The sequence below is a fragment of the Canis aureus genome, chromosome 11 (genome assembly GCF_053574225.1).
Source record: "Canis aureus isolate CA01 chromosome 11, VMU_Caureus_v.1.0, whole genome shotgun sequence".
NCBI classification, from domain to species: Eukaryota; Metazoa; Chordata; class Mammalia; order Carnivora; family Canidae; genus Canis; species Canis aureus.
The window spans coordinates 47,857,405-47,869,793 of record NC_135621.1 but is presented as its reverse complement, the minus strand read 5'-3'; the positions used below and the strand labels follow the sequence as shown (position 1 = coordinate 47,869,793).

General features: G+C 47.9%; 1 protein-coding gene across 5 annotated transcripts in view; it reads right to left on the bottom strand.

Moving 5' to 3' along the window:
- FAM178B (family with sequence similarity 178 member B) overlaps positions 1–12,389 on the bottom strand; it is a 107,162-nt gene that overhangs the window by 63,362 nt on the left and 31,411 nt on the right. For 4 of the 5 annotated variants that reach the window (XM_077915159.1, XM_077915161.1, XM_077915160.1 and 1 more), the window contains 2 exons: positions 11,148–11,253; positions 7,256–7,340 (listed from right to left, as the gene is read on the bottom strand). In XM_077915159.1, coding sequence (XP_077771285.1) covers positions 7,256–7,340; positions 11,148–11,253 — 191 coding nt within the window. Of the gene's footprint in view, positions 1–7,255; positions 7,341–11,147; positions 11,254–11,905; positions 12,348–12,389 lie in introns of those variants that run through there. The other variant, XM_077915163.1, reaches the window with a different exon arrangement.

Below are 12,389 nucleotides of genomic sequence, written 5' to 3'. Positions count from 1 at the left end.
CAGAGAGAGAGAGAGAGGCAGAGACACAGGCAGAGGGAGAAGCAGGCTCCATGCACCGGGAACCCGACGTGGGACTCAATCCTGGGTCTCCAGGATCGCACCCTGGGCCAAAGGCAGGCGCTAAACTGCTGCGCCACCCAGGGATCCCAAGCCATCTTAAAATTAACATGGAATTACAAGAGACTCAGAATAGCCAAAATAATTTTGAAAAGAGCAAAGCTGGAAGACTCACATTCCCAATTTCAAAACTGCAGGCTTCAGTGATAAAAAATTTGGGGTACTGGGCATCTGAGTAACTCAGTTGGTTAAGCATCCAACTCAATTTTGGCTCAGGTCGTGATCTCAGGGTGGTGAGATTGTGCCCCATGTTGGGCTCCATACCCATGGAGCCTGCTTAAGATTCTTAAGATTCTCTCTCTCTCTCTCTCCCTCTCCCTTGCCCCTCTCATCCCAGCTCATGCCCTTTCTCTCTCAAAAAAAAAAACCCCAAACTAAAAAACAACACAAAAGAATTTGGGATTCTGGCATAAAGATACATAAATCAATGGAAGAGAACTGAGAATCCAGAAATAAACTCATAACCTATGATCAATTGATTTTCAGCATGAGTGCCAACTCATTGGAGGAAGAATAGTCTTCAACAAATATTGGTTTTCACTAATTGGATATCCACATGCACAAAAGAATAAAGCCGGACTCCTATCTCACACCATATTAAAAAAAAAAACTCAAAATGGATCAAAGAGCTAAATGCAAGAGCTAAAACTATAAAACTTTCAGAAGGGAAGATTAGGGAAAATATTCATGACCTTGGACTAGGAAATAGTGTCTTGTTTGACACCAAAAGCACAGGCAACAATAGAAAAAAAAAGATAAATCAGACTTTATTAAAATTTAAACTTATGCATCAGGGGCACCCAGTGTGGAGCCTACTGAACAAAACAAAAAGACAACAACCCCTGTGCATCAAAGTCCACCATCAAGAGAGTGAAAAGATAAGCCACAGAATGGGAGAAAATATCTGCAAATCACACATCTGGTAAGGGTCTAGTATCCACAGTATATGAAGAACCCAACAACCTAATAAAAAAATGGGCAAAGCACTTGAATAGATGTCTCCCCAAAGAAGACAGACAAATGGCCACTAAGTACATGAACAGATGCTGAACATCCTTAGTCATTACAGAAATGTAAATCCAAACCACTAGATACCACTTAACACCCACTAGTTTGGCTATTAAAAGATGGACAATAACAAATGTTGGCAAGGGTGTGAAGAAACTGGAACCCTCATGTATTGCTGGTGGGAATATAAAGCCATTTCAGAAAATAGTTTGGCAGTCCTTCAAAAAATTAATCATACAGTCACCATATGACTGAACAATTTCACTTTTAAGCATACACCCAAGAGAAATGAAAACATATGTCCCCATAAATACTTGTGTGCAAGTGTTTGTAGTAGCATTATTTGCAATAGCCAAAAAATGTTAACAACCCAAGTGTCCATCAATGGATGAAGGAATAAAATATGGTATATCCATACAATGGAATATTATCCAGCCATAAAAAAGAATGGAGTACTAATACATGCTACAACGTGCATAAACCTTGCAAACATTATGTTAAGTGAAAGAAGTCAGATACAAAAGGTTGCATATTTTACAATTCCATTTATATGAAATATCCAGAATAAGCAAGTTCATTGGAGACAGAATGTGGATTAGGTGTTGCCAAGGCCTAGAAGGAGCCGGGTATGATGGGTATGAAGGTTTTTTTCTGGGGTGATAAAAATGTCCTAGAATTATTAGATAGTGGTGATGGTTGAGCAACCCTATGAATCATATTAAATCATACACTTTAGAAGGGTGAATTACACGGTATATGAATTACATCTAAACAAGGCCGATTCTTATGGGATGCCTGGGTGACTCAGTCAGTGAAGCGTCTGCCTTTGGCTCAGGTCATGAGCCCAGGGTCCTGGGATCAAGCCCCACATTGGGCTCTCTGCTCAGGCAGGAGCCTGCTTCTCCCTCACCCTGCGCCTGCTGCTCCCCCTGCTTGTGCTCTCTGTGTCAAATAAATAAAATCTTTTTTAAAAAAGAAAATAAACACCACCAATTCTGCCCCAGTCCTAATAAAGACTAATAAGGCTTCATTGTGCCTGCACTGGCCCCCACTGTCCTCCAAGGTCTGGCCCCGAACACCATTTGATCCCCTACTCTGCCCTCCTAAAGAAGTCCCTACTCTCCCATCCTCCTCTTTGTTCCCATGGCTCCCTGCTTCCCTTGTATCTCTTCACACCAAACCCTACCCCCAGGGCTGCAAACCAGTGGAGCTATATTCCATCTACAGTCGAATATAGCCTGCAGATGGGTTCACAGTGGGGGTTTGGTCTTTTAACTGAATTAGTTACCAAGAGGAGATGTCACATAAATGTTGGCATTCTGGCTAAGGCAGATTCTGCTGGCTGCTTATCCATCAGCCATGCTCCCTTTCTTCCCTGTTAAGGAAACCCTGGTTTTTGTCTGGGTGTCTGCTCAAGGAAAGTCCACCTTGGCAGATGAACCATGTCATCCCACTTATCTTTGCAGGGACTGGTCTGGGGTGGCTACTGGAGCAGTCAGAGCTCTGAGCCACAGGCTACAGAAAAGAGCTCTAGCTGTTTGAACAGAAAACAGTTTGTTATGTATCAGAAGCCAATTGACCCTAAAGTTCATGAAGGTTAAGCTCTGGGGCCCTGACGTGCACAGCCCACTGTGAAAGCTCTAGGTTAGACAGGGAAGCCAGGCTACAATCGGTGGGCATTTCTACACGAACATTTCTGGAAAATACCTTGAAGATATCCAGAAAAATAGAACCTGAACCTCCCAAGGTCCAGTATTTAGTATAATTTCTCTACTCATTCTAAATAAATGTTCACTTTCACATTTAATTTTCCATGTTAATGAATTAGAGGACCCAGATGTTATAATTATGGATAAGGATTTTAAAGCAGCTATTCTATCCTCAAAGTGGTAAATGAAAATATGCTTATATTAAATGAACAAATAAGAAATCCCAGTAGACAAACAGAAACTATTAAAAAAATACAGAACTAACTGGAAATTCCAAAATTAAAAATTCAAATATCTGAAAGGATGCTGGAAGAGTGAGTGTCTAGGATTCTACCCTGGAGGGGTAGGATCATGAGGCTAAAAATTCTTCAAACATAGCCAGGGTGTTCAGAGGGTACCAGAGAGTCTGAAAACATGGCAAGTGTCCTCTAAAGCCTGTGACCCAGTTCTGTCTAATGAAACAAAATGGAAAGAGTGTCCTGATTAAAAGAGAGAAAAGTACGAGAAGGAATGACCTCGTCTCTTCCACCCTTTTTTCTGCCTTGAACTGCTGTATCATGAGAGCATATGATGCTTGGAGCTATGGTAGTCATTCTGCAACATTGAGTAGTAGTAGTGAGAAGGGAGACACCAAAGCTAAGCCAGGGCCCTGATACTGTAGATCTGCTGAACATACCATAGAAACCCCCCCACACCCTTTGGATTTGTTGTCATGTGAGATAAACTTCACTTAACTGAGTACTAATTCTCTTAATTGTTACTTATAGTCAAAGTACACATCCTAACTAAAACATAGCTTCTCTCGAAAATGGAGAGATCTGGCAAGACCAGACCTACTAGCCTTAGACAGGGCAAGAGCTCTCTAGTCTCGGATTCACTTGGTCCCCACATAGAAGTGAATTTGCAATCCCTGCCTTATACATCTTTTGAGAGATAAATCAACTGCCCTCTCCCCTACAAAGCACTCCCTGTCTCCAGCCTCCTCATACCCACAACCCCACCTGGCTAGAAGTAATCTCCCTCTCCTTAGAATTCCCCCAGTTTTGTAGCTGTGTCCATCTCCTATTTTAATTGTGCATTTCATCCCTTCCCACTTGGTTGTCAGCTTTCTGAGGGCAGGAACCACATCTTACTCATTTCTGTATCTCCCTCTGCCACCTAGTGAGGTACTGACTACAGGAAACACTCAATGTATGTTTTCTAAATAATGCATAAACATCCCCCTGAAATATTCGAATCTCCAAGTTCACCAAGGAGCTTTTAACTGGTGACCTGTGCTACTTGCTAATCTAGGAAAACAGTATCCACCATACCCTAAAACTCCAGTGACCCCCCCACCAAAAAAACCAAACAAACAAAAAAAACCTCCAGTGACCCCTAGACCTGCACTCTGTTCAGTCCTCCACCGCAGTCACCCAGAGCGCACCTTAACAGTTTGCTCTGAAGCCTGGGCCCATCTCAGATCTCCTTTTAATTAAGAAACATGCTGGAGGGGATCCCTGGGTGGCGCAGCGGTTTGGCGCCTGCCTTTGGCCCAGGGCGCGATCCTGGAGACCCGGGATCGAATCCCACATCGGGCTCCCGGTGCATGGAGCCTGCTTCTCCCTCTGCCTGTGTCTCTGCACCTCTCTCTCTCTCTCTGTGACTATCATAAATAAATAAAAATTAAAAAAAAAAAAAAAAAAAAAAAAAGAAACATGCTGGAATAAAGGTGATAGTGTAAAAGCCTTCTCAGGACAGAATGGGGAAAATGGCCTGTCACCACAAACTCCAGGAAAGGATAGAAATGTACACATACGCAAACAAATCTCCCCATTTTACAAAAGAGAAAGGCAAGGCAACCTGAAAAGACAAACGCCAATCATAGCTCCAAATGGAAGGGAAGGCAGCTCCAGGTTCTGCCCCAGGGGACTGTGTCGCACAGAGGATCAAGACACTCAGAGCACCTCAAGTTGCTAACAAATCTGAGCAGCATTATTTCCTTTTATATCAATCCTGGATCTGACTTTTTTTTTTTTTTAAGATTTTATTTATTTATTCATGAGAATACAGAGAGGAGAGATAGAGAGGTAGAGACACAGGCAGAGGGAGAAGCAGGCTCCATGCAGGGAGCCCGATATGGGACTGGATCCCGGGTCTCCAGGATCACGTCCCTGGCCATAGGTGGCGCTAAACTGCTGAGCCACCGGGTCTGCCCCAATCCTGGATCTAACTTAACCTTGCACATGCTTCTTGCACTGGTGGTCAATTTTTAGTTCCAGCTTTTGGTAGATTCTCTTCTGGTATCTAGTTCTTGTCTCTAAACTTGTTTTAAAGATTTTTATTTGACACAGAAAGAGAAAGCATAAGCAGAGGGAGAGGCAGGCAGAGGGAGAGGGGCAGGCTTTCTGCTGAGCAGGGAGGCTGATGTGGGGCTCAATCCCAGGACCCTGGGATCATGATCTAAGCTGAAGGCAGACGCCTAACCAGCTGAGCCACCCAGGCGACCCTGTTTGTTTTTAATTATGGTAAAAAATACGTAACATAAAATTTTCCACTTTAACCATTTTGAAGTGCGCAGTTCAGTGGTGTTAAGTACACTCACGTTGTTGCGCAACCATCACTGCTGTCCACCTCCAGAACTTTCTCATCCTCCTTAAATGAAACTCTGTACCCATGAAACACTAACCCTCCATTGTCCCTTCCCCTTGGTCCTGGCCCCCACCATTCTACTTTCTGTCTCTATGAATTTGACACCTATAGGTACTTCACTTAAGTGGAAAGCATTTGTCCTTTTGTGGCTGGCTTATTCACTTGGCATAAACTTCTCAAATTTCATCCACGTTGCAGCATGTGTCAGAAACTCCTTCCTTTTAAACACTGAATAATATTCCACTGCATGTATATACCACATTTTGTTTATCCACTCACTTTTCAGTGACATTTGGATTACCTCCACCTTTTGGCTATTGTGACTAATACTACTGGGTGAACAAATATGTTTAAGTCCCTGCTTTCGATTCTATTGCGGACCGGGCCTTAAATTTTCCCCAAATCAGTCAAGATCCCAGCCTTGGGCTTGGAATTCTCTAGGCCAGTCTCTACTCCAATGGGAGACAAGGAGAAGCCTAAGCGGGATTCTCAGGTGATGCCATGAAAAACGCTCTGGAGTCAGAGCTGAACTGGCTAGAACTCTAGAGCAGGTTCCTGGCCCCTCCTGATGGGAGGGCAAATCAGGGACAATGTGGTAAGAAGCAAAGAAGAGTGGGACGTCCCCTCTGCCCCTGCAGGAGGAGACACATACCACTGCATGGAGGAGAAGAGGAGGACAAGGAAGGTCTCTGTTCCCCCAAAAGGGCAAACGTGCCACAGAGGAGGCTGCAGAGGCTCAAGAAAGGGCAGCTCAGGCTGCAGGGGCAGAGGTTATGAAAAGGATGGGGATGTCGGACTGCTGCTATTCAGAAGACCTCAGTTACAAGGTCCCAGTGTGCAGATGGGGGGGGGGGTAGAAGGGGGGAGCAGGAGGAGTCTGGAATAGTCTCATTTGACAGATGGGCCCCAGCTCAGCCAACTCCTGAAGTACAAGAGGCACAAAAGCAGAAATCCAAAGGGTTGGTGGGGCAGAGGCTTAATGGTACATCCTGGGTCTGTAACTTTGGCCTTCTGAGCTACATGCTTTCGTGTTTTAGTGGGTGGGCGGGCAGACTACAGCTGTGGACAAAGGTGGGGTCTGGACACCTGTGAATCCTTCCTTCCTGTCTGCCATAAGCATCTTTCCACTGGCTACATATTTTTTGGTGCCCAAGAGTCTGGGTTCAGGTACCAAATGAGGACAGCCTGGGAAGCATGCAACCACTAAAGGGAAATTGACTGCTCTGTGGATCTCTGAACATCCTCAAGTATAAAGATACTTAAATCACCCTTTCAACGTCAGGACCCAGGTATAGACTCAAGGCTCTCATTTTTACCCAGACCAAACTCGGGGGCGCCTCTGATGTCCTAGGAGCCAAGGGGGACTGCTGGTGGGGGCACAGTTTCAAGGCCCTCCCCCTTAGTGACTCCAACCCAAAGAGCTTCCCCAATTTGATGCAAAGGTTCCTGAAACTCTTCCAAGCAAACTGGAACTCTTGGGAAGAACTCAGAGGCAAGCTGTCTCCTTAAATCCAGAAAATTCGCCTTCCAGACTGTTCTGGGATCCCAAGAGTCTATGAGGTCAGCCTGAACTTGGCCACAGTAATATGGATCTGAAGCCAGATCAAGGTGCCAAGGAGCCTGTTGGCTCAGCTGTTTACTAATGCTGGAGCCAGAGCCAAAGATGGCCTGATGTCTCCCTGCCGTGGTGATGCAATGTCCCCACTAGCACCTTTCCAACATGCTGGGCTCCAGGCACTTGAGCTTGGGTACTGAGGGCTCAAATCTCCACCCTGCTCCCTAGTACTGACCAGTCTGATGGAAGAGCCCATCCATGCTGAGATCCCATAAGAGACCAAAGGCTCCTGAAGAAGTTTCTGGAGGCCATGTCAGCAGCTAAGAGGAGGAGAAAAAAAAAAAAAAAAAAAAGGCAGTTTAGGTTAGCTGGTATAATAGCAGTATAGTATAATGGTAGTAAATCTTTATTATTGCATATTAAATAAATCCCATTTAACCTTCACAAGTCCACATGGTAGAAGGATATTGCCATTACTGACATTTTACAGGTGAGGAAGTCAAGGTCAGAAGGATCAAGAAACTTCCCCAGAGTAGCAAAGCCAGAATTCTATCTCAGGCCTATGTGACTTGAAATCTCTTACTCTGTCCACCTCCCTGTGTGAGAGTCTTGGTCCTTTTGCCCCTCACTACCTGTGGCCACAGCCATGCCTCTCCAGGGCAGAGGCCAGTGTAGGGAAGAGAGACAGCTCAAAAGCTGTAAGTACACTCAGCAGGACGATGAGGAACCAGCTACTCTCCATGATCCTTACATCATTTCCAGGTCACTGCTTTAACTTACAGTCATCTTAGACCACTGGCTCTGGGAAGGACATGGTACTGTGTACAGATCCTCAAACAACCTGGTGAGGGCTGAAGGTTACCCATCTGACTCAAACTCACTGGGATCCTTATTTGAATGCTCCTCGAATCCAAGGGTCATATGCTGGGGATTTAGAATGTGGAGAGAACATGACATGGAGATGAACAATGGGACAGCACTTCTCCCACCAGGGCTGACCAGCCTGGGGACACACAGATGAGGTCAAGTCTTAGAGGTGGGGCAGTGCCTTGGCAGCCTTGTTCCTGCTTGTGGTCAGCCATGCTGCACATTATACCGTCCTTCTGAGGGTGCAGTGGACACTCTGGGCACATCCCTTCTTCAGGCCTGAAGCTCTCATCCCCAGGGGCTGGGGTTGTTGCTTACTGAGAGCCCTGAGCCAAGTTCCTCTCTGAGCATTGCCTTGCAGGGAGGGAGGGCCTCATTCAAGGTCATACCCCCTAAGTTGCAGCCTTAGTCTGATAATTGGCTGATGCTGGAGTCCAAAGGCCTGGACCTATCACCTCAACTGGGACAACTATAAAGGGTCACTCCACTTCCAGAGCACCCTGCAGAACTGGCTGTGGCCTTTTGAATTTGTTCTGCCACTCAGCTCTTTCTCCCAGTTACTCTTCCTCTGCCTGAGGTGTGGCTCTTGGGAGCACTCCCCAGGGAAACTCAGGGAAACTGAGTCAGAGTTATCTTCCCAAATATCTGACCTATGATATTAGAGTTCTGCCTGCCTCTTCCTTTCACACCTTCTTGTAACTTCTTCAGAGTTATCATTTCCCAACAACATACATTCACTGACAGCATATGTTACCTGCTTCTGGCTACCCTTTCCAGAGGTTCACCTTGCTCCAGGTACCGCACTAGGGCTTCAGTGATGAGCTTAGTAGTTCATGAGCACTAAGGCCAAAGCCTGTTCACCCAGTTGCCACTGTACACTCCACTAGGAGGAGGGAGAGTGGCGGGCAGCAGGATCTAGTCTCCCTGGGAACTCAGGATGTCCTTCCCAAAGAAACAGTTGGGTGAGCAGAGTTGGAAAAATCTGCCTAGCTCACCCATCCCTGAACTCTCTGATCAACCCCAGGCATGCACATGAGCCCTGGCAGTCCTGTGACCCTATTCACCTAGCTGCTTTTGATTAGACTGGTGGTGGGGGTGTGTGTGTCACTTAACCTTTGTTGTTCCAATAAAGCTCTCTTTCCTGGGAATTTATTTAGCCACAGAGCCTGGTGAATAGAGAAACTGAGGCGTCTCCTGGGATCCTAAACCTTCCTCATCCTGTTTCCAACTCTTTCCGAGTCCCAGCCATATCTCTATGCTTAGATCCCAGGAACAACCCCTACACCTTTAGGAGAATCCCACCAACAGCCTTAGGGAGCCTCTGTGGATTTCTGCCCACTAACAATGGGGAATATGCTTGGGGGGTTCTGAAGTAGGCTGAGCACCATGGCCACATTCTGTGGACTTACCCGGGACACCATTTCTAAGATCTTTCTATCACTAGAGCTTACTATGTAGCAGGAACTCGAACGCTGCCTGAGAACGAATGAATGAATGAATGCTATTGTTTATACAGGAAAATATGTTCCCAGTGACAGGAAAACCAAGACCTCCAAAGTAAAATATCAGAATCCATCCTGTTAGGGCCTGTAGTATGGCCACATGGCCACTGTGCGTGGTGCTTGGCAGACGTCAGCTGCCCTGCTCTTCCCTCCCGCCCCCCAGAGACAAAGATGCTGGGCACAGGCTCACCTAGAAGATTCCCAAGGCCAAGTGCACCCCTCACTTATCTGGCTTCAGCTGTGGGGGAGGGAGAGCTTTTGTTTCTCCTTCCTGAAGATGGAGAACCAGAACCTGTGCACTAACATCATCCCTTCCCAATGATGTCTAGGCCCTGGGCAGAGCTATAGTGAGACCATAAGGACAAGGAAGGTCACAGGAATTCCTCACTTAGTCTTTACCTGGGACTGTTTTCAGAGTAAGACACTGAGACACAGAGCTGCCATTGAACAACTCGTCCAATGTCACAGGGTAGTTGTGGCAGAGCTGGAACTCACTAGTGTCTGTCTGGTCTCGGGGCTGGGTCCTCTATTCTATGGGCCCCTGCAGAGGTGACACATGTGGGAGAAGAGCTCAGGCATGGTTCAAGTTCTGCTGCTCCCAGGCTAACTGACAGGGAAGGCACTCCATGCCGTGTCAGGGTCACACAAGGACCCTCTGTGGGCGACGTCTCACATGGGCTCTCTGTGCCTCCCAATGCCTGATTGTGCATTTTGTCATATACTGTGCAAGGAGCAAAGAGAAACTGTGTGGACTAGGGGCCAGAGAAGAATAGTCGTACTGTTCCCTGTTCTGGCCTGCTGTTCCCCAGTTGGGCCTGGGGGAGGGGTGAGGGCAACAGCCACACACTAGGGCCCCAGGAGCTGAGGGTGTCTTTTTCCTCTGGGGCAGGGAGGGGCGGGATGGGAAGGATCCCAAAGGGAAAAGAAGAGAGCAGGAGGACCTTTTCTGGAAGGCATCCAGTCTGCACAGGCTGAGGAGTTCCTAGAACAATCTGCATGGCAGGGTGGCTCTAATTTACAGCTGGGGTCCAGGCCCCAACTGGCAGGAATGAGACCAGCTGGAACTTGTAACCTGCCTGTCCCGGGCAGGGATGGCCCTGGGAGAAGGCCAAGGCCAGCATCCTCATGCTTTGCATTCAGATGACAGCAGTTGGTTCCTGGGCTATCCTTGCTGGCTTCTATCTTTCTCAGGTCTAAGGTTTCAAGCCTGGGGCTGAATGCATGTTGCCCTGGGGCAAACTGTTCCAGCAGGCAGGCAGAAGAGAAGAAACAGAAAGACAGAGCAAATGTTCTTGACTTTTCCAGGCACCCAACAACTCCACAGAGAAGGGCATTTATGCTCAAACACCTGGGCACACCCAGCTGTAAATTCAGAGGGACACTCACAATGCCAAGAGCGCTGCAGGGCCACTTGTGGCACCAGAGCCAGGCCCTGTGACTTGGGGGTAGAGAGGAGCCTGGACACAACGGAAGCACCTGTTGAGTAGCAAGGAGTCACAGAGAAGGCTTCTGGTGGCACAGGCGAAACCCTATGAGGCATACGCTCTGGTCAGGCAGTGGAGCGCGACCACAGGCTAGTCCCTGAACTTCAGGATGACTGTCACCATAAGCTGCCTCCCTCCTCTTGCCCCGGGTGGGACACACCCAGCAGCACCCAAAGGCCAGAGGAGGGACGTGCCCATCCTCCCCACAGCAGTGCTGCCCAGGGTGTTGGGCCAGCGCGCTCCCGCCATCTAGTGGCAGGTCTGCGCTCCTCACCTGGAAGAGCCACTGGAGCAGGGGCACCGGGCAGTCCGGGGTGTGCAGGTAGAGGTTGCTCAGGAGGCCTCTGTGCAGGAAGGAGAGCTGCTGGGCCGGCGGGCAGCTGCGGAAGCAGAGCAGTGAGGTCAGAGTGGGGGTTGGGGGGGGGCGGCGGCCTCCACATAAGCGGCCTGGCAGCTTTCCTCAACATGCCTATCTCTGTAAAGTGGCGGGGGATTTCCATATTTTAGGTTCACCACACCAGAAGCACATCAGCAATGACTATGGACAAACACGCTTAGGGCCCCTGATGCCAGAAGCTGTCAGAAGAGAAAACAACCCACATCGTCACCAGAATCATTTGATCTCCAGGAACATCTCTCGGTGTTTTAAACACACCACTGGACAGTTCATTTTGTCCTTTCCACTTGACGGAGGAGAAAACGAAGGTGTTTACCAAGGTTGCAAAAAGGATCTGCGTGGAGGCAAGGAGAGAACCCAGGAGTCCCAGCTGTGACTGAAGGCCCCAGGCTGGCGCGGGCGGACAGAATTACCCGCGGGGCCCACGTGGGGCCCGCGTCTGGGGTCTGGTTACACATAGCGTTTCTGCCCCGTCTTGTGTTTTTCCGAAACAAAGGATACCTGAGAAGATGTGAAAACAACACAAAGGAGCCATTCTGGGAAGGAAACAACCAACAAGGGTGCCACAGAGGATCCTTCAGAAACCATGGAAGGAGCGGAGTCGGGGGCAGGGAGGGGGTGGCATGCAGACTCACCTCGTGTCTGTGCCCACATCTTGGGTTTCCCTTCCCTGGGGGGGGGGGGGGGCTGCTGGGCCTCTCCCTGCTACTGGGAGCTCTCAGAATCAAACGGCCAGCACGCAGAGGAGCCTAGCTTTGAGAACTGTACTGCCTCGGTAGACTGGCTTACAGGTCCCTGCAAAATGAGCTGAAATATTTCATGTGGTCATAGGGCCTCTGGTAGAAGGTGCTCTGGAAGTCACTGAAGAGGGGTTGGCTGGACTTCACCACTGTTCTGGTTACCCCCAGGAAGGCTGGGTTTGGGGTAGTTCTCTCTCTGCATTCTGTGAATGCTCCTTTGAGCTCTTGTCCTAGATGGTGTCCCAAAGGCAATAAATAGGAATTCTATGAAATGAAAAAGTAATTTCATGTCTGTTCTTTTTTAATGGCCAAATTCATGCAAAGAACATTTCAGATAGCATTTGAAGTCATGATTCTAGATAGAAATTTCTTCAGTTAG